The sequence below is a fragment of the Salmo trutta genome, chromosome 7 (genome assembly GCF_901001165.1).
Source record: "Salmo trutta chromosome 7, fSalTru1.1, whole genome shotgun sequence".
In the NCBI taxonomy this organism is placed as follows: Eukaryota; Metazoa; Chordata; class Actinopteri; order Salmoniformes; family Salmonidae; genus Salmo; species Salmo trutta.
Window position 1 is genome coordinate 46,975,409 of NC_042963.1, and position 25,723 is coordinate 47,001,131.

Here is a 25,723-nt window from a genome sequence, read left to right on the forward strand (position 1 = left end):
AACAGATATTGAAACAACTTGTGGGTAATTTTGATATTGAACATTTAACAATTTATAAACTAAATAGTTTCAAGACATATAATCCATATTGTGGGATTATAATTAGTATTATTCATTCTTACATGTTTATAATGTCTCTATAAACAATGCATCGAATATCATGTGACGCAATTCAGTTGATCATCCTTTCACTGCAATCTGTAGGACTAGCCTATTCTTGCACCTGATAGAGTGGTGTTTAATGCTGAAAAAGCAAGCAATGAAGCCTCAAAGTTTCTTCATAAGACTGGTGGCATATTGGTTTTATGAATTTTCCCTACGTTTTGTTCAATTCTTCCACGGAGATCATGAGAGTGACTCCAATTTGAGCATTAATCTCATCCGGTCAGAAGATCAGACCTCCCGATACAAAGACGAGACGAACATTAAATCGCTTACATAAAACGGAGATCAAAGATAAAGTAAATACAATGTGACAATCGTACAGATTGAGAAGAGAGTTCAAAAGAATGTGATAATCCCATTTTAAATGCACACATCACCTTTTGTTGCGGTCTTTGAGGAATCTGTGCATTTAACGTCTACGAATATACCTAATAGTAACCCTCCTGCTGTGTTCCGGTGGAATTTGACCGATTTACAAGTTTTCTCTGAAAAATGTAGTTAATTTAATCTGATTGTCATAAGGTTCCATGACTTTGTCCAAACAGGGCATCTGAACACACAAACTACATTTTGGGTGTTTTATTTAACTTTTGTACACCTGTGGTGTTCCCGGTCATTAGAAATGAATGGGTGAGGCAACAATTAGTGTATAAAATTGAGTTCAGGCACATGCCCATTCATCAGATGAACACACTTCCTCTCCCAGACCCCACATGCATGTGTGTTTGCGCGCACACACACACACCTCACCTCCTCTTCTTGGCTTCCATGGCAACCCCCAAGGGAACCTTTCCCCAATAGAATCTTTCCCCCACGGGAACCACACCTGTTGGCATTCTCACAAACAATCGCAACATTGTTTCAATAATATATGGAACTTTTCTCGCAGCTCTGGTATATAAAAGCTTTTTTGAGGCCTTGCTCGCAATTCTTTCTGTGGCAGCACAATGACCAAACAATATACTTACTGTATGTGAGGCTCTTGATCATATCTTTGATCATGACACTAGTGAGGAGGAGAGAGTCCTTGTTAAACTTTGACACAAAGTAGTCTGATAAATAGCACAATATGTTTCATATGAGTATTTGTTATAGTCAAAATAATCCATACGTTATGCTTTTATTACTCAAAAACGAGTTGTATGAGCTCAGGTCAATGAGGCCTACAGGCCATAAATAGCAAATAGAAGTTCAAAACCTGTAATGTTCACAATAACTTAAGTTAATAAAAAGATCTAACACAACATTAGGTGATAATATATGTATTATTATGGTTTTATAATCAGCTATAATGGGGCGGTCATTTTGGACCGGGAACACAGAATTAATTAACATGAAACGAACACAACAAGAGGGTTAATCAAGGGCCTATCTCCACATCTAATATTTAATCTGTGTGCATAATATGGCGTCATGGCTGTGAGTTTCTGGAATATTTGGCATTTGGGCGTTATAGGCATAACCATAACTAAGCGCGTTTGCGCGCACCAGTTCCTCCCAAACACGTCAAATGTTTTTGTTAAAACACTCAGGGTTTAACGCATCACGTTGTACCACATTCTACAACTTGCCGCTTGGAAATCGGCCAAGCTTGTGTCTGGTGTCAAGCTAGCCTGAACAGATACTTTCAGACATCTAATTTCTTCACCTCATTCCTGAGACAGGACTGCGCCCACCCCTTGTGTAAGCAATTTAAACCTGATAGCAGCCGATCATTTGCCTATCTTTACACTGCAAATCTTTGTTAACTTTATATCGACCCAATATCTCATGCGCTTCTTTACCATAATCATTGTCATTTTTTACGCGCAAAGCTCCATCCGGGCCGTAAACCTCTTCTGATTATCGATTTTTAATGCAAGACAGAGCAGAACTTTGATTGGTGCAATCGAGAGGCTGTAGACTCTTGTCTGACGCGCGCCTGTGTTCTTTTCTACCCATGGAAATGCTCAGTACAGGTGCCTGAATGTGCACAACGACAACATTTTAATAATATGAACTTATTGCCAAGTGGAATATGTTTTTATTTATCTGTAGCAATCTGCTGGCTAACGTCAAGGGTCGACGGATCTTGGTGGTGAGTAGGCTCTCAAGAATGTGAAAATAGCACTTACGACTAATGAAAATGTAAAGTTGGTAGAAAATATTATCGGCTATAGGAACAATATATATACACAATGGAGTCTACACTTTATAGTATCCGCTATTGGCAAGGACTGCGTGAGACAATGCATGACTTTGGACACAGGCTATGATCTGTATAAGCGTTGGTTTAATTTGAATTAAACTATAATCATTTCCTATAAAATATGTTCATGTGTAAAATAATCGAATGTATAACACTAGACATGCATGTTTCTTTAATTTGGACACATTATGGGGCAGATAATTGTTTTATTCCTTTATTCGTGTTCTAGAAGCTTAGTTTTTAATTATATATATATAAATAAACACCATAGCCCACAAGGACATTCAAACAGATTAAAGTTGCATGGTCAAAGCCAAAACCTCTTTCATCTTTCTATGCAGGTACATGGGTACCCTCGGGTCGCAAGTGATGTGCGACAACATCCCCGGGTTAATCAACAAACAGCGGCAGCTGTGCCGCCAGCATCCCAAAGTTATGCAGGCGATCGGAGCCGGGATTAAAGACTGGATCGGGGAGTGCCAACATCAGTTTCAGAACCACCGCTGGAACTGCAATACCATGGCGCGAGACCACAACTTGTTCGGACGCCTACTGCTGCGTAGTAAGTATTGAGAGAGAGTAAAAAACGCATGCATATGCCTACTGTAAAAATATGCAATTTCATATTTAATTAAATACATTTTAAATTATACTGAACAAAAATATAAACACAACATGCAACCATTTCAAAGATTTTACTGAGTTACAGTTCATATGAGGAAATCAGTCAATTGAAATAAATTCATTAGGCCCTATGGATTACACAACTGGGAATACAGATATAAATCTATTAGTCACAGATACCTTAAAAAAAAAGGGATTCACAATGGGCCTCAGGATCTCTTCACAGTATTTTTATGCATTCAAATTTCCATCGATAAAATGCAATGGTGTTCGTTGTCCATAGTTTATGCCTGCCCATACCATAACCCCACCGCCACCATGGGGCACTCTGTTCACAACGTTGACATCAGCAAACTGCTCGCCCACACGACGCCATATACATGGTCTGCGGTTGTGAGGCTGGTTGGACAGTTGGACGCTCTGCCAAATTCTCTAAAAAGCTGCCTCTGCTTATGGTAGAGACATTAACATTCAATTATCTGTCAACGGCTCTGGTGGACATTCCTGCAGTCATCATGCCAACTGCATGCTCCCTCAAAACTTGAGACATGTGGCATTGTGTCATGTGACAAAACTGCACATTTTAGAGCTGCCTTTTATTGTGCCTCAGCTTCTTGATATGCCACACCTGTCAGGTGGATGGATTATGTTGGCAAAGGAGAAATGCTCACTAACAGGGATGTAAACAAATTTGTGCACAACATTTTAGAGAAATAAGCTTTTTGTGCATATGGAACCTTTCTGGGATCTTTTATTTCAGCTCATGAAACATGGGACCAACACTTTACATGTTGTGTTTATATTTTGGGTCAGTGTTATTGATCAAATCAAATCAAAGATGTAGGCCTATATATGAGCTAAATATCATATTTTTCCTTCTCAAATACGAGCATGAACATGTTATTAGCTAAATTGCTCAGGTAAAAAATGCAGCTATTAAATTACCATGCGTAAAATAGCTGATATTCTGGATTGTTTTTCTAATTGTGTGCTGGGAAAGTAATATAGTCTACTCATCTCCGTCCTCATGTACAAGACAAGCACGTCTGAACAATAGACTAGTAATTCCCACATGTTATCTGCTAGACTCTAGGCTCCTAGATATATAGCAAACATGGTATGCGTTTTTCCCCAACCAATTATTAACAGTGGTGAACCTATAAAGTTCTAGCCTTTACCAAAGTGAAAGAATTTGTGTGAAATTCATGTTCTTCTTTCACAGATGTTTTCCCTGTGTGCTTGCATTCCATACATTGTCTCACTTTACAGCTCTAGATGTATCAATATGACATGCCTGCTTGCTGCTACTCTGATGAGAAGGGTGTAATTGCGACACGCAATTCGGGGTGTTCCTGCATGTGGTCATTCCTGTATCTGCAGGAACCCCGCTTTATACTTCTATTGGTTGATCCATTTTTATAAGCTAGGACTCCAGTAAACAGGCAGGAGGTGGCAGCTCTCCTATACAGTAGATGGCGCCAACCACCAATAAACCCCACAGAAGAAGAAAAAGAAGATGAAGAAGAAGAAACGGGGGTGACAACTGTAGCTAGCTAGGACACCGGTAGACGGTGTCCTCCGTTCTGTTAGCGAGGGCAGGTGTTTGGCAGGTGGGCGCGAACGACACTATGTGCTAGCTAGCTAGGACTCCGTTACACAGCAGGTGGGATAGGTAGCTAGCTAGAACACGACACCGGTACATAGCAGGCGGGATAGGTAGCTAGCTAGGACTCCGGTACACAGCAGGTGGGATAGGTAGCTAGCTAGGACTCCGTTACACAGCAGGTGGGATAGGTAGCTAGCTAGAGCACGACACCGGTACATAGCAGGCGGGATAGGTAGCTAGCTAGGACTCCGATACACAGCAGGTGGGTTAGGTAGCTAGCTAGAACACGACACCGGTACATAGCAGGCGGGATAGGTAGCTAGCTAGGACTCCGGTACACAGCAGGTGGGATAGGTAGCTAGCTAGAACACGACACCGGTACATAGCAGGCGGGATAGGTAGCTAGCTAGGACTCCGATACACAGCAGGTGGGTTAGGTAGCTAGCTAGAACACGACACCGGTACATAGCAGGCGGGATACGTAGCTAGCTAGGACTCCGATACACAGCAGGTGGGGTAGGTAGCTAGCTAGAACACGACACCGGTACATAGCAGGCGGGATAGGTAGCTAGCTAGGACTCCGGTACACAGCAGGTGGGGTAGGTTAAAAAAAAAGTAAAAAAATATAGCTAGCTAGAACACGACACTGGTACATAGCAGACGGGATAGGTAGCTAGCTAGGACTCCGGTACACAGCAGGTGGGGTAGGTAGCTAGCTAGAACACGACACTGGTACACAGAAGGCGGGATAGGTAGCTAGCTAGGACACGACACCGGTACACAGAAGGTGGGATAGGTAGCTAGCTAGGACACGACACCGGTACACAGAAGGCGGGATAGGTAGCTAGCTAGGACTCCGGTAAACAGCAGGTGGGGTAGGTAGCTAGCTAGAACACGACACCGGTACACAGAAGGCAGGATAGGTAGCTAGCTAGGACTCCGGTACACAGCAGACGGGATAGATAGCTAGCTAGGACTCCGGTACACAGCAGACGGGATAGGTAGCTAGCTAGGACACCGGTACACAGCAGACGGGATAGATAGCTAGCTAGGGCACCGGTAGACCGTGTCCTTCGCTCTGAAAAACTTGGATAATACTTTTATTTCCCTTTATTTATTTTTCTCCACATTTTAATTGTATACACAATCATGCAGGAACCAATGGAATGCTCGAGGGGGGACGTTCACTCAGGAACCAATTGGATGCTCGAGGGGGGGAATATCCATATGCAGGAACGCCCTGAATTGCGGGCCGCAATCACACACTATTGGCTCTGATCGGTATCAGGTTCAGTGCTCTACATGCTTAGAAAACTGCCACAGCTGAAAAATATGGGGAGTCAAGAATAAGTGTGTCAACTCCCATCTCGTCACCTCACCAGCTATGAATATATTAGTCCTACTTCTCTCAAATTTGGAATCTCTTTTTAATTGGTATAAATGTGAGCATCCACTCCACCTTGGGGGTGATCATATAAATAAAATGGGTAATTCTATTGGGCATCATGTCCCAGTCCTCCAGCTCCTATAGGCCCTAAGTTATTCCAAGGCGGAACTTTAATGGCCAGTTTCCCAGAAAGACTAGTCCTGGACTAAAAATAATGTTCAATGGCGATTCACTATTTAAAGTATTTATTTTTACTCCTGGACTAGGCTTAATCTGTGTCCAGGAAACCGACCCTGAGAATTGCGTGTAATTTGGTTCTTTAATCGTCCCTTTGGTATTCAGACCTCCCAGACTCGGCTCTGGTTGTGTCACACAACATTAGGAAGCTGCTCTGATTGGCAGCATTATCGATGTGGCACCGTGAGAAGCTACTTATGGTCAATGTCAGGACGCTAATTTAAAACAATTACTGAGTTTTCTTTTTTTGATGGTTTCATGTTCTTATCCTTTAGTTTATCTCCTCATTAACCAGATTAAACATTCACGCACACACGCACACACCCTTCACTATCCATAGTCTTTGATCCCACAGATCTCTCATCAGTTAGAAGAGAAGTAAGGGGTATTTTATCACATTGCTGGTCAATTTCACCTGTTTCCCCATCTTGGAGTTAGATGAAGCAAAACACTGCCATGCCTTAAATAAAAGACTTGAAAGAGTAACACACAGTATCCATGCAGGTACCCCAACCTCAACCAATAGCTAGCTCTTTGTTTTTACAGGATCCTATTTAAACTGGGAACCGTCCGAGCAAGACATTTTTACATAATGTTCACTGTGTACAGTACACACACACACACTGTAGTGGTTATGCATCTTTATGGGATACTGGCTGGATACAATTTACAGTATATCAGTGCATTTGTGTAACTTATACAGTGAGTATACAAAACACTAAGAACTTCTCTTTCCATGACACAGACTGACCAGGTGAATCCAGGTGAAAGCTATGATCCCTTATTGAGGTCACATGTTAAATCCACTTCAAATCAGTGTAGATGAAGGGGAGGAGACAGGTTAAAGGAGTTTTTTTTTTAAGCCTTGAGACATGGATTGTGTATGAGTGCCATTCAGAGGGTGAATGGGCCAGACAAAAGATTGAAGTGCCTTTGAACAGGGTATGGTAGTAGGTGCCAGGCGCACCGGGTTGTATCAAGAACTGCAACGCTGCTGGGGTTTTCACGCTCAACAGTTTCCCATGTGTATCAAGAATGGTCCACCACAAGAAGGACATCCAGCCAACTTGACACAATATTAGGGAGGTGTTACTAATGTTTTGTACACTTGGTGTATGTTTGTGCAATGAGTTTGTGTGCATTAGTCATGGCCTTTAGGTAAGCCTATTCACACAGTTGAAGTCGGAAGTTTACATACACCTTAGCCAAATACATTTAAACTCAGTTTTTCACAATTCCTGACATTTAATCCTAGTAAAAATTAACTGTCTTAGGTCAGTTAGGATCACCACTTTATTTTAAGAATGTGAAATGTCAGAATAGACATTTATTTAACCTTTTATTTCTTTCATCACATTCCCAGTAGGTCAGAAGTTTACATGCACTCAATTAGTATTTGGTAGCATTGCCTTTAAATTGTTTAACTTGGGTCAAATGTTTCGGGTAGCCTTCCACAAGCTTACCACAATAAGTTGGGTGAATTTTGGCCCATTCCTCCTGACAGAGCTGGTGTAACTGAGTCAGGTTTGTAGGCCTCCTTGCTCGTACACACTTTTTCAGTTCTGCCCGCAAATCTTCTATAGGATTGAGATCAGGGCTTTGTGATGGCCACTCCAATACCTTGACTTTGTTGTCCTTAAACCATTTTGCCACAACTTTGGAAGTATGCTTGGGGTCATTGTCCATTTGGAAGATCCATTTGCGACCAAGCTTTAACTTCCGGACTGATGTCTTGAGATGTTGCTTCAATATATCCACATCATTTTCCTACCTCATGATGCCATTTATTTTGTGAAGTGCACCAGTCCCTCCTGCAGCAAAGCACCCCCACAACATGATGCTGCCACCCCCGTGCTTCGCGGTTGGGATGGTGTTCTTCGGCTTGCAAGCCTCCCCCTTTTTCCTCCAAACATAACAATGGTCATTATGGCCAAACAGTTCTATTTTTGTTTAATCAGACCAGAGGACATTTCTCCAAAAAGTACGATCTTTGACCCGATGCGCAGTTGCAAACCGTAGTCTGGCTTTTTTATGGCGGCTTTGGAGCAGTGGCTTCTTCCTTGCTGAGTGGCCTTTCAGGTTATGTCGAAATAGGACTTGTTTTACTGTGGCTATAGATACTTTTGTACCTGTTTCCTCCAGCATCTTCACAAGATCCTTTGCTGTTGTTCTGGGATTGATTTGCACTTTTCGCACCAAAGTATGTGGTACCTTCAGGCGTTTGGAAATTGCTCCCAAGGATGAACCAGACTTGTGGAGGTCTACAATTTTTTTTCTGAAGTCTTGGCTGATTTCTTTTGATTTTCCCATGATGTCAATCAAAGAGGCATTGAGTTTGAAGGTAGGCCTTGAAATACATCCACAGGTAAACCTCCAATTGACTCAAATTATGTCAATTAGCCTATCAGAAGCTTCTAAAGCCATGACATCATTTTCTGGAATTTTCCAAGTTGTTTAAATGCACAGTCAACTTAATGTATGTAAACTTCTGACCCACTGGAATTGTGGTACAGTGAATTATAAGTGAAATAATCTGTCTGTAAACAATTGTTGGAAAAATGACTTGTCATGCACAAAGTAGATGTCCTAACCGAGTTGCCAAAACTGTAGTTTGTTAACAAGAAATTTGTGGAGTGGTTGAAAAACGAGTTTTAATGACTCCAACCTAAGTGAATGTTAACTTCACTGTGTGTCCATGTAACTTATACCTTCTGGTGTGTATACTGTTCCCAGTTTGTGCGTGCGTAGTGTAGTGTAGTGTAGTGTAGTGTAGTGTAGTGGGTATGTGTGCGTGTAGTGTGTGTGCATGTGGAGTGTGAGCTTGCTTACGTGTGTGTGTTCAGCACTCACACAATGTCTTCCTCCCTATGCCTACCAGGCAGTCGTGAAGCGGCCTTTGTGTACGCCATCTCCTCGGCCGGGGTGGTCCACACGCTGACCCGGGCTTGCAGCCAGGGAGAGCTGCAGTCGTGCTCCTGTGACCCCACCAAGAAGGGCTCGTCCCGGGACGCCAAGGGGACGTTCGACTGGGGCGGCTGCAGCGACCATGTGGAGCACGCCATGAGGTTCAGCCAGTCCTTCATAGACGCCAAAGAGAGAAAAGAGAGAGACGCCAGGGCTCTGATGAACCTCCACAACAACCGCGCTGGGAGAAAGGTGGGTTCAAAGTTCAAACACATTATGGGGGAGTAATGACTCCAACTGAACCAATTTGATCTAGATCAGTGTTTTCCAAACAGTTGGTTTGCATATTTTGTATTCCTGAACTGGCACACCAGATTCAAATAATCAAGGGCTTGATGTTTAGTTGACTAGTGGAATCAGGTGTGCCAATCAAGGGCTGGTGATCCAAGAGTAGAGGGTTGGGATCGACTTGTTTAGAGGAATTTGATAGACTATTACCCTGTGTAGATTCCTTCCATAGACACACACGTGCACATACACGTGCACATACAAACCCTACCTGACACACAACCACCAACCAACCGGATACACACCTAGCCTCCCTAACAACACTTCTTTCTCTCTCCATCCCCTTCCTCATCACCACACAGGCGGTGAAGCGGTTTATGTCCCTGGAGTGTAAGTGTCATGGCGTGAGCGGCTCCTGCAGCGTCCGGACCTGCTGGCTGGCCCTGGCCGACTTCCGCCGCACAGGCGACCACCTGCGGCGGCGCTACAACGGGGCGGTGCAGGTGGCCATGAACCAGTATGGCACGGGCTTCACCACCGCACAGCGACACTTTAAACGGCCCAGCAAGAACGACCTGGTCTACTTCGAGGACTCGCCAGACTACTGCATAAGAGACCAAGAGTCTGGTGAGTTTGGTTTGTAGTGTTACGATTTCGTCCACAGTCCAGACAGAGATACTGACTGTAGTAACTTGACAAGGAATGCCCACACGCATTTCGATATTACTTTCCTTTACTTTCAACCCAAACCTAAAGGTGTATTGCCAGGTACAAACGGTACAAATATAACAGAACTATATAGCCCACTCAGCCGGTGGTAGAATCACATTGCACAGAACTCACTCTTGGTGATGACATCATCAAAGGGGAAAGGTCAAGGTTAATGCCAATAATAACCATGTAATTATTTATATAGTGTCCACACTATAACACTTCTCCCCCCTCAATTTAAATCCCCCCCCTGTAAGGAAAACATAAGGTTAACAAGTAAACCACATTAGTGTTTTCTTCTCTTTACTACACCACACTGTAGAACTTCTGCTGGTGTTACGGTAAATGTAACCAAAACAACAACAATAAAATGACAGTCCTTATTTCTTTTCAACTAGGTCTGCTGCTCCAAACAAACACTAACACCACGAGTCTCTCAGTCTCAACTACAGAGTTAGTTTTTCAGGAGGCTTGTGACTACGCTGTGATCTGCGCAGTACTCCTGGTGTGCTACGAGACACAGGTAAGGCATGTCCCAGTGGAGCTGGGTCTGAGGGCACAGGAGCGGGTTGGGTGTTTGTGAGAGAATGTCCATCACCCTCTGCTGGAACCACTGAATGCCCCTGTTCCTCAGATGCTGTTTCCTGTGGGATTTCAACTTGTATACTACCACCCACAGCTGTTCCGTCTGAAAACATGGTCTTGTCTTTGTCATAGCGCAGGCGGAGATGGTCCTGGTGTCTGCGCATGACTCGACCATCAGTCAGTTTGACCACAAAGGAGACGGGACCACTCTGACTCAGAATGATACCTGGCAACCAGCGTTGGCTGCTTGTGAAGTTGCGGATGTAGACAGTGTCATTGGGTTTTAACTGTCTCTCCCTTGCGTGGTGGTCATGTCTCTCTTTTTGTTTCTCCTGCTTCCGTTCCACTCGTGCTCTGATGTTCGGACGCAGTAGATCCAGGTGAGCTTTTGGCCTTCTGCCCATTAACATCACCGCTGGAGCCTGTCCTGTTGTTGTTTGTGGCGTGATGCGGTACTGGAACAAGAACCGAGAGAGCTTAGTAGTGATGGTTCCCCCAGTCATCCTTTTGAGCCCCTCTTTCAGTGTCTGCACAGCCCGCTCCGCTAAGCCGTTTGAGGCCGGGTGAAACGGGGCGCTGCGGACATGGCGGATCCCGTTTCTCCGCATGAATTCTTGGAACAAATCACAGGTAAACGTTGTTGCGTTGTCGGACACCAGAGAGTCCGGCAGACCATGGGTTGAAAACACCTGCCGAAGCTTTTCGATGGTTGTGGTCGCTGTGATGTTGCTCATGATGTGCGCCTCCAGCCACTTGGAGTGTGCGTCCACCATGACAAGGAACATGTGACCCATGAAAGGGCCTGCAAAATCTATATGCAGCCTAGACCATGGGTGGTCAGGCCACTCCCACAGATGTAGTGGCGCGGGCGGCGCCATCTTCTGGTTGATCTGGCACTCAGAACATGATTTAACTTTGTCTTCTACCTCCTGATCCATGTTAGGCCACCAGATGTAAGATCTGGCTAAACTTTTCATCCGGGAGGCACCCGGGTGAGCCTCATGGACCTCATCCATGACTTGTGCACGGCCAGGGGGTGGAACAACCACTCTGGACCCCCAGAGTATGCAGCCATCCTGCACACTCAGCTCCGTTTTGCGCTTTGCGTAAGGTCCTAGTCCATCATCCTCTATGACAGGAGGCCAACCCTGCATCAGGAATCTTTTCACTTGGGACAGGATAGGATCCCGGTCTGTCCACTGTTTGATCTGATTGGCATTCACAGGTGAGTTTGACAATCTCTCCATTAGGAAAATTGTCTCGGGAGGCACCACAGTTGTGGCAGGCATCTCTGGTAGCGGGAGACGGCTGAGCGCGTCTGCATTTGCATTGTCCTTCCCCGCTCTATACACTATCGTATACTGGTAAGCCGACAGTGTCAGGGCCCAACGCTGTAACCTTGCTGAAGCCATGGGCGGAATGCATCTTGATTCACTAAAAAGGCTCATCAGTGGTTTGTGGTCAGTGCATATGGTGAAATGACTACCGTAGAGGTACTGATGGAAGCGTTTCACAGCAAAGACTATGGCCAGACCTTCCTTGTCTAACTGTGAATAACCCTTCTCAGCACTCGTCAGCGTACGTGATGCAAATCCAATGGGTCTCTCTGACCCGTCCTCCATCTGATGAGAGAGTACTGCCCCGACGCCATAGGGTGAGGCGTCACATGACAGGATGATCTCTTTGTCTTGGTCAAAATGAACCAGAAGTTGTGCTGATTGTAGTAGTGCTTTCACTTCCTTGAAAGCTTTCTCTTGTGCTGGCCCCCACTTCCATTTACAGTCTTTGTGGAGCAACTGATAAAGTGGAGCCAACACTGTTGACAGCTCAGGGAGGAACTTCCCATAGTAGTTCACCATGCCCAGGAACGACCTGAGCTCTGACCCATTCTTGGGGTTTGGAGCATCCTTGATTGCCCTGACTTTGTCCTCCACAGGACACAGACCCTGCGCTGTGATCTTGTGACCTAGGTATGTCACACTCTGTGCTTGGAATGTGCACTTGCTACGCTTCAGGCGCAGCCCTGCCTCAGAGAATCTCTTTAACACCTGGTCCAGATGGTGGAGGTGCTCCTCCTCCGTCTCCCCTGTAACCAGGATGTCATCCAGGTACACTGCTACATGAGGGATCCCCTGCAGCAGATTGTCCATTGTCCTCTGGAAAATGGCTGGGCTGGACGCCACTCCGAAAACCAAGCGGTTGTACCTGAACAAGCCTTTGTGCGTGTTGACTGTGACATACTCTTTTGAGTCCTCGTCCAGGAGGAGCTGTTGGTAGGCGTGACTCATGTCAAGCTTTGAGAACGTCTTGCCTCCTGCCAGTGTCGCGAACAAGTCCTCCACCCGTGGCAGCGGGTAAGCGTCTAGCTTAGAGGCCCTGTTGATGGTGAGTTTGTAGTCCCCACATATACGCACCGTGCCGTCACTTTTCAGAACGGGAACGATAGGAGCTGCCCAGCGGGAGAACTGAACGGGAGTAATGACGTTTGCTTCCTGCAGCCGCTCCAACTCATCTTCCACTTTCTTTTTCATGGCGTAAGGCACTGTCCTGGGCTTGAAAAAGCGAGGCTCGGCCTGAGGATCCACGAACAGCTTAACTGTAGTGCCCTGCAGTGTGCCCAGTTCCTCTTTGAAAATCTCTGGGTATTTTTGAATGACATCCTCAGTCACTCGGGTGTGTTTTATCTCACCCCAGCTCAGTTGTATTTTGTTTAGCCAGTCACGCCCTAGTAAACTAGGCCCATTCCCTTTCACCACCAGGAGCCGTGCTCTCGCTTCCTGGCTGTTGTATGCAATGTTCACTTCTAGAGCCCCAAGCAATGGTATGGTCTCCCCGGTGTACGTACGCAGTCTGATCCCTGCCGGTGTGAGGGCAGAAACCTGTCTTGAGCCCCATTTTTGTTTGTAGGTCTCCTCACTTATGACAGAGGCAGAGGCCCCCGTGTCAACCTCCATCCTCATCTGCTTTCCATCTACCTCCACTGTAGCATAAATAGGCTCTGCGCGCGGCTCCCTCACATTAAACATGTTGTAGGAACAATGCTCGTCCTCCTCCTCTGTGCTCTCTAGGTGGTGCGCTGCTGACTGAGGCTTTGGTGCTGTGAACTTGCCCAGCCCAGTCCGCCCACCCTCTGGCTTGCTCCTAGGACCCCTGCATTTTTTTGCTAAATGTCCCTTTTTGTTGCAATTGTGACAGACAGTCTCCATGAACTTACAGTTGTTACCATAATGTGTCCCTCCACATCTGAAACATTCCACTGCTTTTCCCCTTTTTCCTGCCGCCTCTTTTGTCACCTGATGCACTGCACAACTTTCACTATTGGCCTTTTGAATATTTTTCACATTACTAGCGGCCATCTCCATCCCTTGAGATAGTTCCAATGCCCTCTTGAAAGTCAGTGTGGCTTCCCCAAGCAACCGGCGCTGTATGCTGTCCTCATTAATGCCACAGACTAATCTGTCACGGAGCATGTCCTCTAACATAGCCCCAAACTCACAATGTTCAGAGAGTTCCCGTAATTCAGCAACAAAGTTAGCAACAGACTGACCTGTTTTCCGAAAATGGCAGTTAAACTTGAACCTCTGGACAATCACTGAAGGCTTTGGATTGTGGTGAGTCTGAACGAGAGCAACTAGATCCCCAAAAGGAATTTCTCCCGGTCTCCGTGGTGTAGCCAAATTCCTCATTAGCTTGTAGGTTTTAGCCCCACACACACTCAAGAGAATAGAGCGCTGTTTAGCCTCATCTATAATTCCATTTGCCAAGAAAAAGTGTCCCAACCTTTCCACATATTCCGTCCAGTCTTCGTTCTCTTCCACAAACTCAGTGATAGTCCCAAACATTGCCATTATAACGCCAACCTGTCCTTGATCCTCGTTAGCGATTTGCACTTGCTGCTGATTGTCCCCGTCGGCGTTTCCGTCCAGTGGCACCTGCTCTCCGTCGCTCATTAAGCTAGCTAGCTAACTCGCCCTGTACAAGTTGATAAAGTTTTATCCTCGTCGCCAAAAAGGTGTAGTAACTTGACAAGGAATGCCCACACGCATTTCGATATTACTTTCCTTTACTTTCAACCCAAACCTAAAGGTGTATTGCCAGGTACAAACGGTACAAATATAACAGAACTATATAGCCCACTCAGCCGGTGGTAGAATCACATTGCACAGAACTCACTCTTGGTGATGACATCATCAAAGGGGAAAGGTCAAGGTTAATGCCAATAATAACCATGTAATTATTTATATAGTGTCCACACTATAACACTGACGTAGATGATGTACGCTGTCTGTCTGACATGACTGTCTCTCTGTAGAGTAGAACACCGTACTACTTGTCCATAATATCTTCAGTATGTGGTACTATTTTCACAGGGTAACCACTCAGCCTCTTGTACAGTAGGGTTATTCTCTTAATGCTGCACAGGATAACACCAGATGTAGTATGTGAGTTCAAAACAGAGAGAATGTGTTGGTGTGCCTGTGAGCGAGAGGGAGAAAAGTGTGTGTGGGTGTGTTTCTGAGACGGCAAGAAAATAGTGTTTGTGTGTGAGTGAAAACAATGTGTGTGTGATCTGAAGGACCTGAGTGGCCGTCAGGCAGCAGATGATCCGAGGTGATCAGGTGTCGGCCAGTTTAAGGGCCATTACACACTTCTGTGGGCTGAAACCCAACCTGCCGTGCACCACTATAAATTACCCCTGCTGGAGCACACACACATACTCTTGGGCACAGTGATGGCCCCTACACCTCTGCACGCTTGGACCCCCAAAATGGAGGAATATTTGGAGGGTAAGTCGTATCTCTCAAACCCCTCTGACCGACATCAAAGCTTACCACCCCTAATGTAGACCTGGGGGAGCCTCTCTGAGGTTCCCTCCCCTCTTTGTCTCCTCTCCTTCATTACGCTGACCTAAAGTCACAGGATAGGTGAAGGCAATATGGTTAATACCCAGTACTGAGTATAGGTGAAGGCAATATGGTGAACACCCAGTACTGAGGATAGGTGAAGGCAATATGGTGAACACCCAGTACTGAGGATAGGTGAAGGCAATATGGTGAACACCCAGTACTGAGGATAGGTGAAGGCAATATGGTGAACACCCAGTACTGAGGATAGGTGAAGGCAATATGGTGAACACCCAGTACTGAGGATAGGTGAAGGCAATATGGTTAACACCCAGTACTGAGGATAGGTGAAGGCAATATGGTTAACACCCAGTACTGAGGATAGGTGAAGGCAATATGGTTAACACCCAGTACTGAGGATAGGTGAAGGCAATATGGTTAACACCCAGTACTGAGGATAGGTGAAGGCAATATGGTGAACACCCAGTACTGAGGATAGGTGAAGGCAATATGGTGAACACCCAGTACTGAGGATAGGTGAAGGCAATATGGTGAACACCCAGTACTGAGGATAGGTGAAGGCAATATGGTGAACACCCAGTACTGAGGATAGGTGAAGGCAATATGGTGAACACCCAGTACTGAGTATAGGTGAAGGCAATGTGGTTAACACCCAGTACTGAGGATAGGTGAAGGCAATATGGTTAACACCCAGTACTGAGTATAGGTGAAGGCAATGTGGTTAACACCCAGTACTGAGTATAGGTGAAGGCAATATGGTGAACACCCAGTACTGAGGATAGGTAAAGGCAATATGGTTAACACCCAGTACTGAGGATAGGTGAAGGCAATATGGTGAACACCCAGTACTGAGGATAGGTGAAGGCAATATGGTTAACACCCAGTACTGAGGATAGGTGAAGGCAATATGGTGAACACCCAGTACTGAGGATAGGTGAAGGCAATATGGTGAACACCCAGTACTGAGTATAGGTGAAGGCAATATGGTTAACACCCAGTACTGAGGATAGGTGAAGGCAATATGGTTAACACCCAGTACTGAGGATAGGTGAAGGCAATATGGTGAACACCCAGTACTGAGGATAGGTGAAGGCAATATGGTGAACACCCAGTACTGAGTATAGGTGAAGGCAGTATGGTTAACACCCAGTACTGAGGATAGGTGAAGGCAATATGGTGAACACCCAGTACTGAGGATAGGTGAAGGCAATATGGTGAACACCCAGTACTGAGGATAGGTGAAGGCAATATGGTGAACACCCAGTACTGAGTATAGGTGAAGGCAATATGGTGAACACCCAGTACTGAGGATAGGTGAAGGCAATATGGTGAACACCCAGTACTGAGGATAGGTGAAGGCAATATGGTGAACACCCAGTACTGAGGATAGGTGAAGGCAATATGGTGAACACCCAGTACTGAGGTCTTTAACGTCAGTGCAATTGAAGAAAAGGAAACAAGGAGAGGAAGAGCTATGCATTTGGAAAGTATTCAGACCCCTTGACTTTTTTCACATTTTGTTATGTTACATCCTTATCAATCTACACACAATACCCCATAATGACAAAGAGAAAATAGGTTTTTAGAAATGTTTGCAAATTTATATATTTTTTTAAACAGAAATACCTTATTTACATATGTACTCAGACCCTTTGCTATGAGACTCTAAATTGAGCTCAGGTGCATCCTGTTTCCATTGATCATCCTTGAGATGTTTCTACAACTTGATTGGAGTTCACCTGTGGTAAATTCAATTGGTTGGACATGATTTGGAAAGGCACACACCTGTCTATATAAGGTCCCACAGTTGACAGTGCATGTCAGAGTAAAAACCAAGCCATGAGGTCGAAGGAATTGTCCGTAGAGCTCTGAAACAGGATTGTCGGGGCACAGATCTGGGGAACGGTACCAAAAAAATTCTGCAGCATTGAAGGTCCCCAAGAACACAGTGGCCTCCATCATTCTTAAATGGAAGAAGTTTGGAACCACCAAGACATTTCCTAGAGCTGGCTGCCCGGCCAAACTGAGCAATTGGGGTAGAAGGCTCTTGGGAAGGGAGGTGACCAAGAACCCGATTGTCACTCTGACAGAGCTCCAGAGTTCCTCTGTGGAGATGGGAGAACCTTCCAGAAGGACAAACATCTCTGCAGCACTCCACCAATCAGGCCTTTATGGTAGAGTGACCAGTCGGAAGACACTCCTCAGTGAAAGGGACATGACAGCCCGCTTGGGGTTTGCCAAAAGGCACCTAAATGACTCTCAGACCATGAGAAACAAGATTCTCTGGTCTTATGAAACCAAGATTCAACTCTTTGGCCTGAATGCCAAGCGTCATGTCTGGAGGAAACCTGGCACCATCCCTACGGTGAAGCATGGCGGTGGCAGAATTATGCTGTGGGGATGTTTTTCAGTGGCAGGGACTGGGAGACTAGTCAGGATTGAGGGAAAGATGAACAGAGCAAAGTACAGAGAGATCCTTGATGAAAGCTCCAGAGCGCTCAGGACCTCAGACTTGGGCGAAGGTTCACCTTCCAACAGGACAATGACACTAAACACACAGCCAAGACAACGCAGGAGTGGCTTCGGGACAAGTCTATTATGTAAATGGAATATATTTTTATTATTAAGACATTTGTAGAAAGTTCTAAAAACCTGTTTTTGCTACATCATAGGGTATTGTGTGTAGATTGATGAGGAGAAAAAACTATTTAATCCATTTTAGAATAAAGCTGTAACGTAACAAAATGTGGAAATTGTTAAGGGATCTGAATACTTTCCGAATGCGCTGTATACACTCCGTGGACAGTTTATTTGGTACACTCATCTAGTACTGGTTTTGACCCCCTCTGCCTCCAGAACAGCCTGAATGGATACACCTGGTCAGCAAAAATGTTAAGATACGCTGTGGCGTTCAATCATTGTTCAGTTGGTATCAAGTGACCTAACGTGTGCCAGGAAACATTCCCCACACCAGTACACCACCTTCATGGACTCATGCTGGACTCATGCTTACGCCAAATCCTGACTCTGCCATCAGCATGATGCAAGAGGAACCGGGATTCTCGGACCAGGCAATGTTTTTCCACTCCTCAGTTGTCCAGTGTTGGTGAACGTGTGCCCACTGGAGCCACTTCTTCTTGTTTTTAGCTGATCGGGGTATAACGTCTGCTGCAACAGCCCATCCGTGACAAGGATTAACGAGTTGCACATTCCGAGATGCATTTCTGCACACCACTGTTGTACTGCACAGTTATTTGTCAGTTTGTGGCCCTCCTGTTATTTTGCACAATTCTTGCCATTCTCCTTCGTCCTCTCTCATCAATGAGCTGTTTTTCACCCACACTACTGCTGCTGACTGGATGTTATTTGTTTACTAGACAATGTAGTGCATGAAAAGCCCAAGAGGCGGCCATTTCTGAGATACTGGATCTGGCGTGCCTGGCACCGACGATCATACCACGCTCAAAGTGGCTTAGGTCACTCGTTTTGCCCATTGTAACATTAAATAGAACAGTAAATGAACGCCTCAAATCCAGTCTGCCTGCTTTATATGAAGGGTCTTTATGGGCTGTATACATGTAAGCATGGTGAGCTCACTGATCATGGCCCCTCTCATGAGAACCTCTCTCCACAGACATTGGCTCCAGTCATCTTGGACGACACACACACACACACACACACACACACACCACACACACACACACACACACACACACACACACACACACACACACACACACACACACACACACACACACCACACACACACACACACACACACACACACACACACACACACACACACACACACACACACACACACACACACACACACACACACACAGCCCTGGGAGACAGATACTGTAGAGGCTGCACCCCCCTGTGCCTCTCCAAAGTGTGAAATCAATTTCCCTCGGCCCCATGGAGGCTCAGGTGCTAAACTCATCTCTCGGCGCCCCCTCATCTTAATTCAATAAGCAGACGCCAGGAGAGAAGAGAGATCGAGAGGGAGAGAGAGAAGGGGGGTGGAGTCTGTCCTTGATGTCAACCCTAGCTGTGCAGCATACCATGACTGACGGAGAGGCGGACATGTTGTCGGGTGGGGGTGGAGTCTCATCGTGCCCAGACACAATACCTGGCTGCTCTCCCTCTTTTTCTACCTCCCTCTCTCTCTCTCTACCTCCCTCTCTCTACCTCCCTCTCCCTATCTCTCAGCAGTGAGGAACAGATGGACAGAGAGGGATGAGGAAGAGGAGAGCATAGAGGGCTATAGAAATAAGCTGCCTAGAACAGACATGATCTGTTCCCAATCCCAAATCAACTCCTAGCTAGCCCCTTTGTCAGGACATTCATCGTCACGTGTACAGGGTTTTCACCTTAGTGCAGAGGAAGGAGGTAAGGAAAGGAAGCTACTTTAGACTATTTAGATGCACCCCATTGAGGCTTGAGTTGAGGCCTCAAATAGTCAATATGGATCTTATTTAATTGTATTATGGGATGATTTCTGGGAGTCCAATAAGCCTTGCACGGTCACTCTGAGAAGAGGTGCAGGAGTGTGTGTGTGTGACAGTGAGTGCCAGCCAGGGTGTAAAATGAACACCTGATGAAGAGCCTGAGTACCAGCTGATGGCTCCTATCATCAATCGCTCATCCTGTCTCCCTTCATCCTCTTATCCCTCCTCATCTCCCCCCTCCTCCACGCCCTGCTCACTCCATCACTCACCGTCTCATGCAGTTTAGATTGAGTACACTGCATTCTATTGGAATGATGTCAATACCTGTACGGTAGTGGGGCTTAGACTGCTGTTTGCCAACAACCACTCCATTGCAGCTAAAGATTAGATTGTCTATTTGGTATGTTATAAGGATTGTATGTGGATCACAAGGTAAAAAAGCTTACTGATTCAATATACAGGCAGAATATAAACCAGTGTGGAACAAGTACAACCCCTGATTGTGTCTCTTCTGATTTGGATGAGGATGTGATTGATCATTTCTCTCCCTCGCCAGGCTCGGTGGGGACAGGAGGGCGGGTGTGCAACAGGACGTCTCGCGCCGTAGACAGCTGCGAGGTTATGTGCTGCGGCCGGGGCTACGATACAACACGCGTCAGCCGCACCACCAAGTGTGAGTGCAAGTTTCACTGGTGCTGCGCCGTGCACTGCCGGGACTGCAACCAGGAGATGGACGTGCACACCTGCAAGGCCCAGACATGACCACAGTGCACCACTATACCACCAACCAACCGCTTATCCAGATTTGGTCTGAAATGGCAACCTATTTCCTATGGTGCACTACTTTTGACCAGAGCCCTTTGCAGGCCCTGATCAAAAGTAGTGCACTAACTAGTGAATAGGGTGGATTTTGGACATAGCGCCAAATCAGTCTGACTTGCACCTGACTAAGAAGCATCAGGGTTTGACGCCCCCTGTAGGCTATTGCACCAAGAACACCTTACAATCTCATTTTGTTCTTCCCTCACATTCCATTATATTTATTTGCTCTCTCAAGTACCAAAAAAAACATTTCTGAAATGTATTCAAATTTTTTATATGTAAATACAAACTTTATGTAATTTAAAAGAAAGTTTAGTGTATAGTTTATGGAAACTGGTGGAAATTGATAGCAGACCTGACCATACACCCCTGTCCTCAACCAGCCAGTTACAAGACATGCTTTAGTCACCTGACCGCCATCTAAGTTCCATGGCCCACGGGAATATTTATTACAGTTGTGATATGCTTGACAATCAAAATGGTGTAGTAGAAGTTGCAGCAATACACAAAGTCCTTTATTTTATTTTTGTATTTTTTTTCTTCACTTTTTTAATGATGGCAATTGATCACCTTTTTTTGTACAACAAAAAACTTTTTTTTTTATTTGTAATTTTTTTTTACATGAGATTTGAAAACAAAATTGAACATATCAAATAAAGTCAAAACCGATTCCGAATGTTTCCCTTTTCTCTTCTCTTCCATCCTCTCTGTCCGTCTAATCCATGATCTTGGCACAAAGGGTGTGTCAGTCAGTCTGGTTCAGTCTAGTCCAGTCGGAGCCGGTCACAGTCAGATGCGTGTGAGCTGGTGCCACAGACTGGACGGCAGGATGCTCTCCACTTTCTCCATGATGAAGTTCAGAGGAGCAAACAGGGTGCTAAGAAACTACATACAGAGACATGATGTTAGAACACACACGCCAATTCCTAGTGGAACCATTGCAACCAGACTTATCCTGAACATGTCAAGGTACTGTATGTAGATAGGTGCACCATAACATTCCAGTTGAGAATGTACCCATCTTTACTGAAGCTCTGCACATTTCAAGGTAGCTACTGTGGGTTGTCGTTGGCCTCAAATGATAGCTAGAGGACCATGATAGGAGCACCATAGCATGCCAGTTTAGGGACTGTGCTCAATGGGGCAGAACCAGAACTTGTCTACCAGGTATGTTGACTACTGACTGTGCTCTAACCCCTAAGAGTGGTAGTGGACTCTCTGTCAGCTCCCCATTCATCTCTCCTTCATCCTTCTCCCCTCTGATGTTATTTTGCTCCCTCTCTTTCTGTTCACACCACCCTCGCTCTCATCCCTCTCTCTCCTCTCTGATGTGTTTTGGCAACATGCAGTGTGGGGGATAGGGGCTCCCTCAGAGGGATTGAGGGTGGAGGAGGTTTGGCTTTGTCTGATGGCAGATAAAAGGCTGTCAGGGAGAGGTGGAACAAGCGCCTTGTTTACATGCTAAGAGGGAGAGAGGCCCTGTTCCAATGCTTTGAAGATGCACCTTTACTTCCTTCCGTCTTTCCTTGGGAGAACCCACTGATCTGACATGATTCGATAGGTAAAAGCCAAGTCATGTTTTCATCCATTCAATCATATTAGATCAGTGCTTACTTTAAGGAAGGGAGGAACTGTGCCTCTACCCTTGCATGTAAACCAGATGCTGATTAGTTTGTCTTTGAAGTATTGGAAGTGGATCAGAGTGTGTCTGACCATTCTGTCTCTCATTACATATACCAGAATGTTTCTATTGGCAAGAACATACTCACCTTCACCGTTAAGGCGAGGATGCAGGTTCTACCAACTAAATACAACCTAGCACTCTGCAAACCATGATCTGTTTTGTATCTCACATGATGTAATAGAGTCTGTTGCAGATATTCTTAATGGTTTCCATTCATATAAGGACCAGTACATATGTAACCTTTATTTAACTAGGCAAGTCAGTTAAGAACAAATTCTTATTTTCAATGACGGCCCAGTGGGTTAACTGCCTTGTTCAGGTGCAGAACGACAGATTTTTATCTTGTCAGCTCGGGGATTCGATCTAGCAACCTTTCGGTTACTGGCCAAACGCTCTAACCACTAGGCTACCTGCCGCCTCACATATCTAGACATGACCGCCTCGTTGACCATATAGCTAGTGAGATGAAACAGGCAGTACCGCCATCAGTGCATATTCAAACATTCTCGTCAGAGGAGGTTGATGTTGTGTTTTCTTGTATACCAAATATGTCAGATATTGTTGTTGTGGAGGGAGGCCAGAAGGGGGTGCTAATTTGGAAGTAGGTTGCTTTGACACCTACATGAAGCATACCTTTGCTGCTAAGCCCCTTGTCACGCCTAAACAGCCTTGGTTATGAGTGGAAACATAGGCTGACAGGACGTGGCCTTCAGATTGCAGGGCTACATAGGACAAAGGCAAAGCAGCTAGCGAGGTACTGCGCCATTGTAGCGGTCATGGGCAGCCTAGCTTCATGGTGAAGGTGCTTTCTATGACCAGATATCCGTGACCTTTGATATGTTTGAATCATTCTCGACTGTAATGTGATTTGTGGATTCAAGTAAAGTATGTAAAGTTTGTGTGTCATCAGCACCCAACTAAACCAGTGCAGGGTCAGAACAGAGCAGAGCAAGCCCCTGCAGAGGAGATGGTAGCTGCTGATAAGAGTCACACCAGGAGCAGAGAGATGAGCTCACACACATTCCAGGGGAGTGGCACCACAGACAGCACAGGCCTGCTGAGGAAGAACATCACGGCGAGGAGAATGCCCTCCACCGGTAGATAGGAGAGGGCCTGTGTAGGTTCTAGGGGTTGGATTCAACAGTTTGAGGCTGCTTCCTTTACGTATTTCCTTCCCTGCATCACCACTGATCTACAAGAACTTGCATTGATATAGGACCTTGCATCAACTTGTATAGAGCTTTCCTAGTCTCCTGTCATCCAGACTTCAGATAAAAGCAAATCTATGGTTGTTATAGTCAAAACATAAATGGCCCAATGACAACCTCTGTACAGGACATTTCAGAAGAACGAAACAAAATGAATGGCCACCTTATGAAGAATCTGAATGCAAATAACCTTATTGGGGATGGGGACTTGGCTTACAAAGGGAACTGGTATGTGTGCGAGTGTGAAAGCGACCGGTGAAGGAGACTCACCGCTTTAGCGAAGACTCCCATGAGCTCGGGGAACTGGTGTGTTAGCAGGGCCAGCATGGCGGTGAAGGAGCAGAGACCAGCCGTGAAAAGGATGAAGAACGGCAGCTCCTTCTTAGGATACACCGACACCTCATGAAACACTGCTTCCCCATGAGATAGAGAGCATTAACACACTGTACATACTTTATTCACACACACACAGTATTATCTCATACCCCTGAACATTGACTCGGTACTGGTACCATTGTGTCCAGTGCATTCGGAAAGTATTCAGACCCCCTTGACTTTTTCCACATTTTGTTACGTTACAGCCGTATTCTATAATAGATTAAATATTTTTTTCCTTCTCATCAATCTACACACAATACCGCATAATGACAAAGCGAAAACAGGTTTAGACATTTTTGCAAAAGTATCAATAATTTAAAAAAAACTGAAATACCTTATTTACATAAGTATTCAGACCCTTTGCTATGAGACTAAATTGAGACATGATTTGGAAAGGCACACACCTGTCTATATAAGGGCCCACAGTTGACAGTGCATGTCAGAGTAAAAACCAAGCCATCAGGTTGAAGGAATTGTCCGTAGAGCTCTGAGACAGGATTGTGTCGAGGCACAGATCTGGGGAAGGTTACCAAAAAAATGTCTGCAGCATTGAAGGCCCCCGAGAACACAGTGGCCTCCATGCTTTAGAGAGCTCAGGACCTCAGACTGGGGTGAAGGTTCACCTTCCAACAGGACAACGACCCCAAGCCCACAGCCAAGACAACACAGGAGTGGCTTCGGGACAAGTCTCTGAATGTCCTTGAGTGGCCCAGGCAGAGCCCAGACTTGAACCCGATCGAACATCTCTGAAGAGACCTGAAAGTAGCTGTGCAGCGACGCTCCCTATCCAACCTGACAGCGCTTGAGGGGATCTGCAGAGAAGAATGGGAGAAACTCCCCAAATACAGGTGTGCCAAGCTTGTAGCGTCATACCCAAGAAAACTCGAGGCTGTAATCGCTGCCAAAGGTGCTTCAACAAAGTACTGAATAAAGGGTCTGAATACTTATGTAAATGTCCGTTTTTTTATTTTAATAACTTTACAAACATTTCTAAAAACCTGTTTTTTCTTTGTCATTATGGGGTATTATGTGTAGATTAAGGAGGAAAAAACAATATATATTTTAGCATAATGCTGTAATGTAACAAAACGTGGAATAAGTAAAGGGTCTGAATACTTTCCGATTCATCGTTGCCAAGTTATCATTAATCATTTGTGTATTAATTCCTATTAAATTTGTTTCTCTCTGCATTGTTGGGAAGGGCCGTCAGTAAGCATTTCACTGATAGTCTACACCTGATGTTTACCAAGCATGTAACAAATAATATTTCATTTGTACACAGACACCTCACAAAACACTGCTTCCACATGAGAGAAATACAGAGAGTCAACACACTGCACACACAGATGAATCCAGAGCGTCTCTTACTTGGTAGCAGCTCTCTGTCTGCAGTCTCTGTGCAGATGGGGTATGGGTAGAAGAGGTGTCCTTTCTCCAGAGGGTAGGGGATCATTCTAAAAGCTGGGGACGAAAGAGGACACAGCAGTCAGAATAGGTTCAGTCAGGTACAAAGGTTTCATGTTCAGCTCAGAATTGTAGTGTACCATTAGAAAAACCTGAAAATGTGTGCATGTGTGTGTTACAGAGTAAAGGCAATGTGTAACACAATGAAGTTAT

The 25,723-nt window shown here is 45.3% G+C and overlaps 2 protein-coding genes across 4 annotated transcripts in view; one reads left to right on the plus strand and one right to left on the minus strand.

The window, feature by feature from the left end:
* Positions 1-1,837: 1,837 nt before the first annotated feature.
* On the plus strand, positions 1,838-21,509 carry wnt2 (wingless-type MMTV integration site family member 2). The gene is made up of 5 exons (XM_029759182.1): positions 1,838-2,242; positions 2,695-2,915; positions 9,086-9,363; positions 9,762-10,026; positions 20,571-21,509. The coding sequence occupies exons 1-5, from the start codon at positions 2,160-2,162 to the stop codon at positions 20,774-20,776; spliced, it is 1,053 nt and encodes a 350-aa protein (XP_029615042.1). The 5' UTR covers positions 1,838-2,159; the 3' UTR covers positions 20,777-21,509.
* The window catches only part of LOC115197545 (suppressor of tumorigenicity 7 protein homolog), a 70,796-nt gene continuing 66,480 nt past the window's right edge, over positions 21,408-25,723 (minus strand). For 2 of the 3 annotated variants that reach the window (XM_029759179.1, XM_029759181.1), the window contains 3 exons: positions 25,475-25,567; positions 23,999-24,141; positions 21,408-21,721 (listed from right to left, as the gene is read on the minus strand). In XM_029759179.1, coding sequence (XP_029615039.1) covers positions 21,626-21,721; positions 23,999-24,141; positions 25,475-25,567 — 332 coding nt within the window. In that variant the 3' untranslated portion in view covers positions 21,408-21,625. The remainder of the gene's footprint in view (positions 21,722-23,998; positions 24,142-25,474; positions 25,568-25,723) is intronic. The other variant, XM_029759180.1, reaches the window with a different exon arrangement.

Excerpts from the sequence above, each read along its gene's own strand:
- wnt2 (XM_029759182.1), top strand. The coding sequence starts at position 2,160 with ATGAACTTATTGCCAAGTGGAATATGTTTTTATTTATCTGTAGCAATC. Across the intron at positions 2,916-9,085 it reads CGGACGCCTACTGCTGCGTA|GCAGTCGTGAAGCGGCCTTT; the intron begins GTAAGTATTGAG and ends TATGCCTACCAG. Across the intron at positions 9,364-9,761 it reads ACAACCGCGCTGGGAGAAAG|GCGGTGAAGCGGTTTATGTC; the intron begins GTGGGTTCAAAG and ends ATCACCACACAG.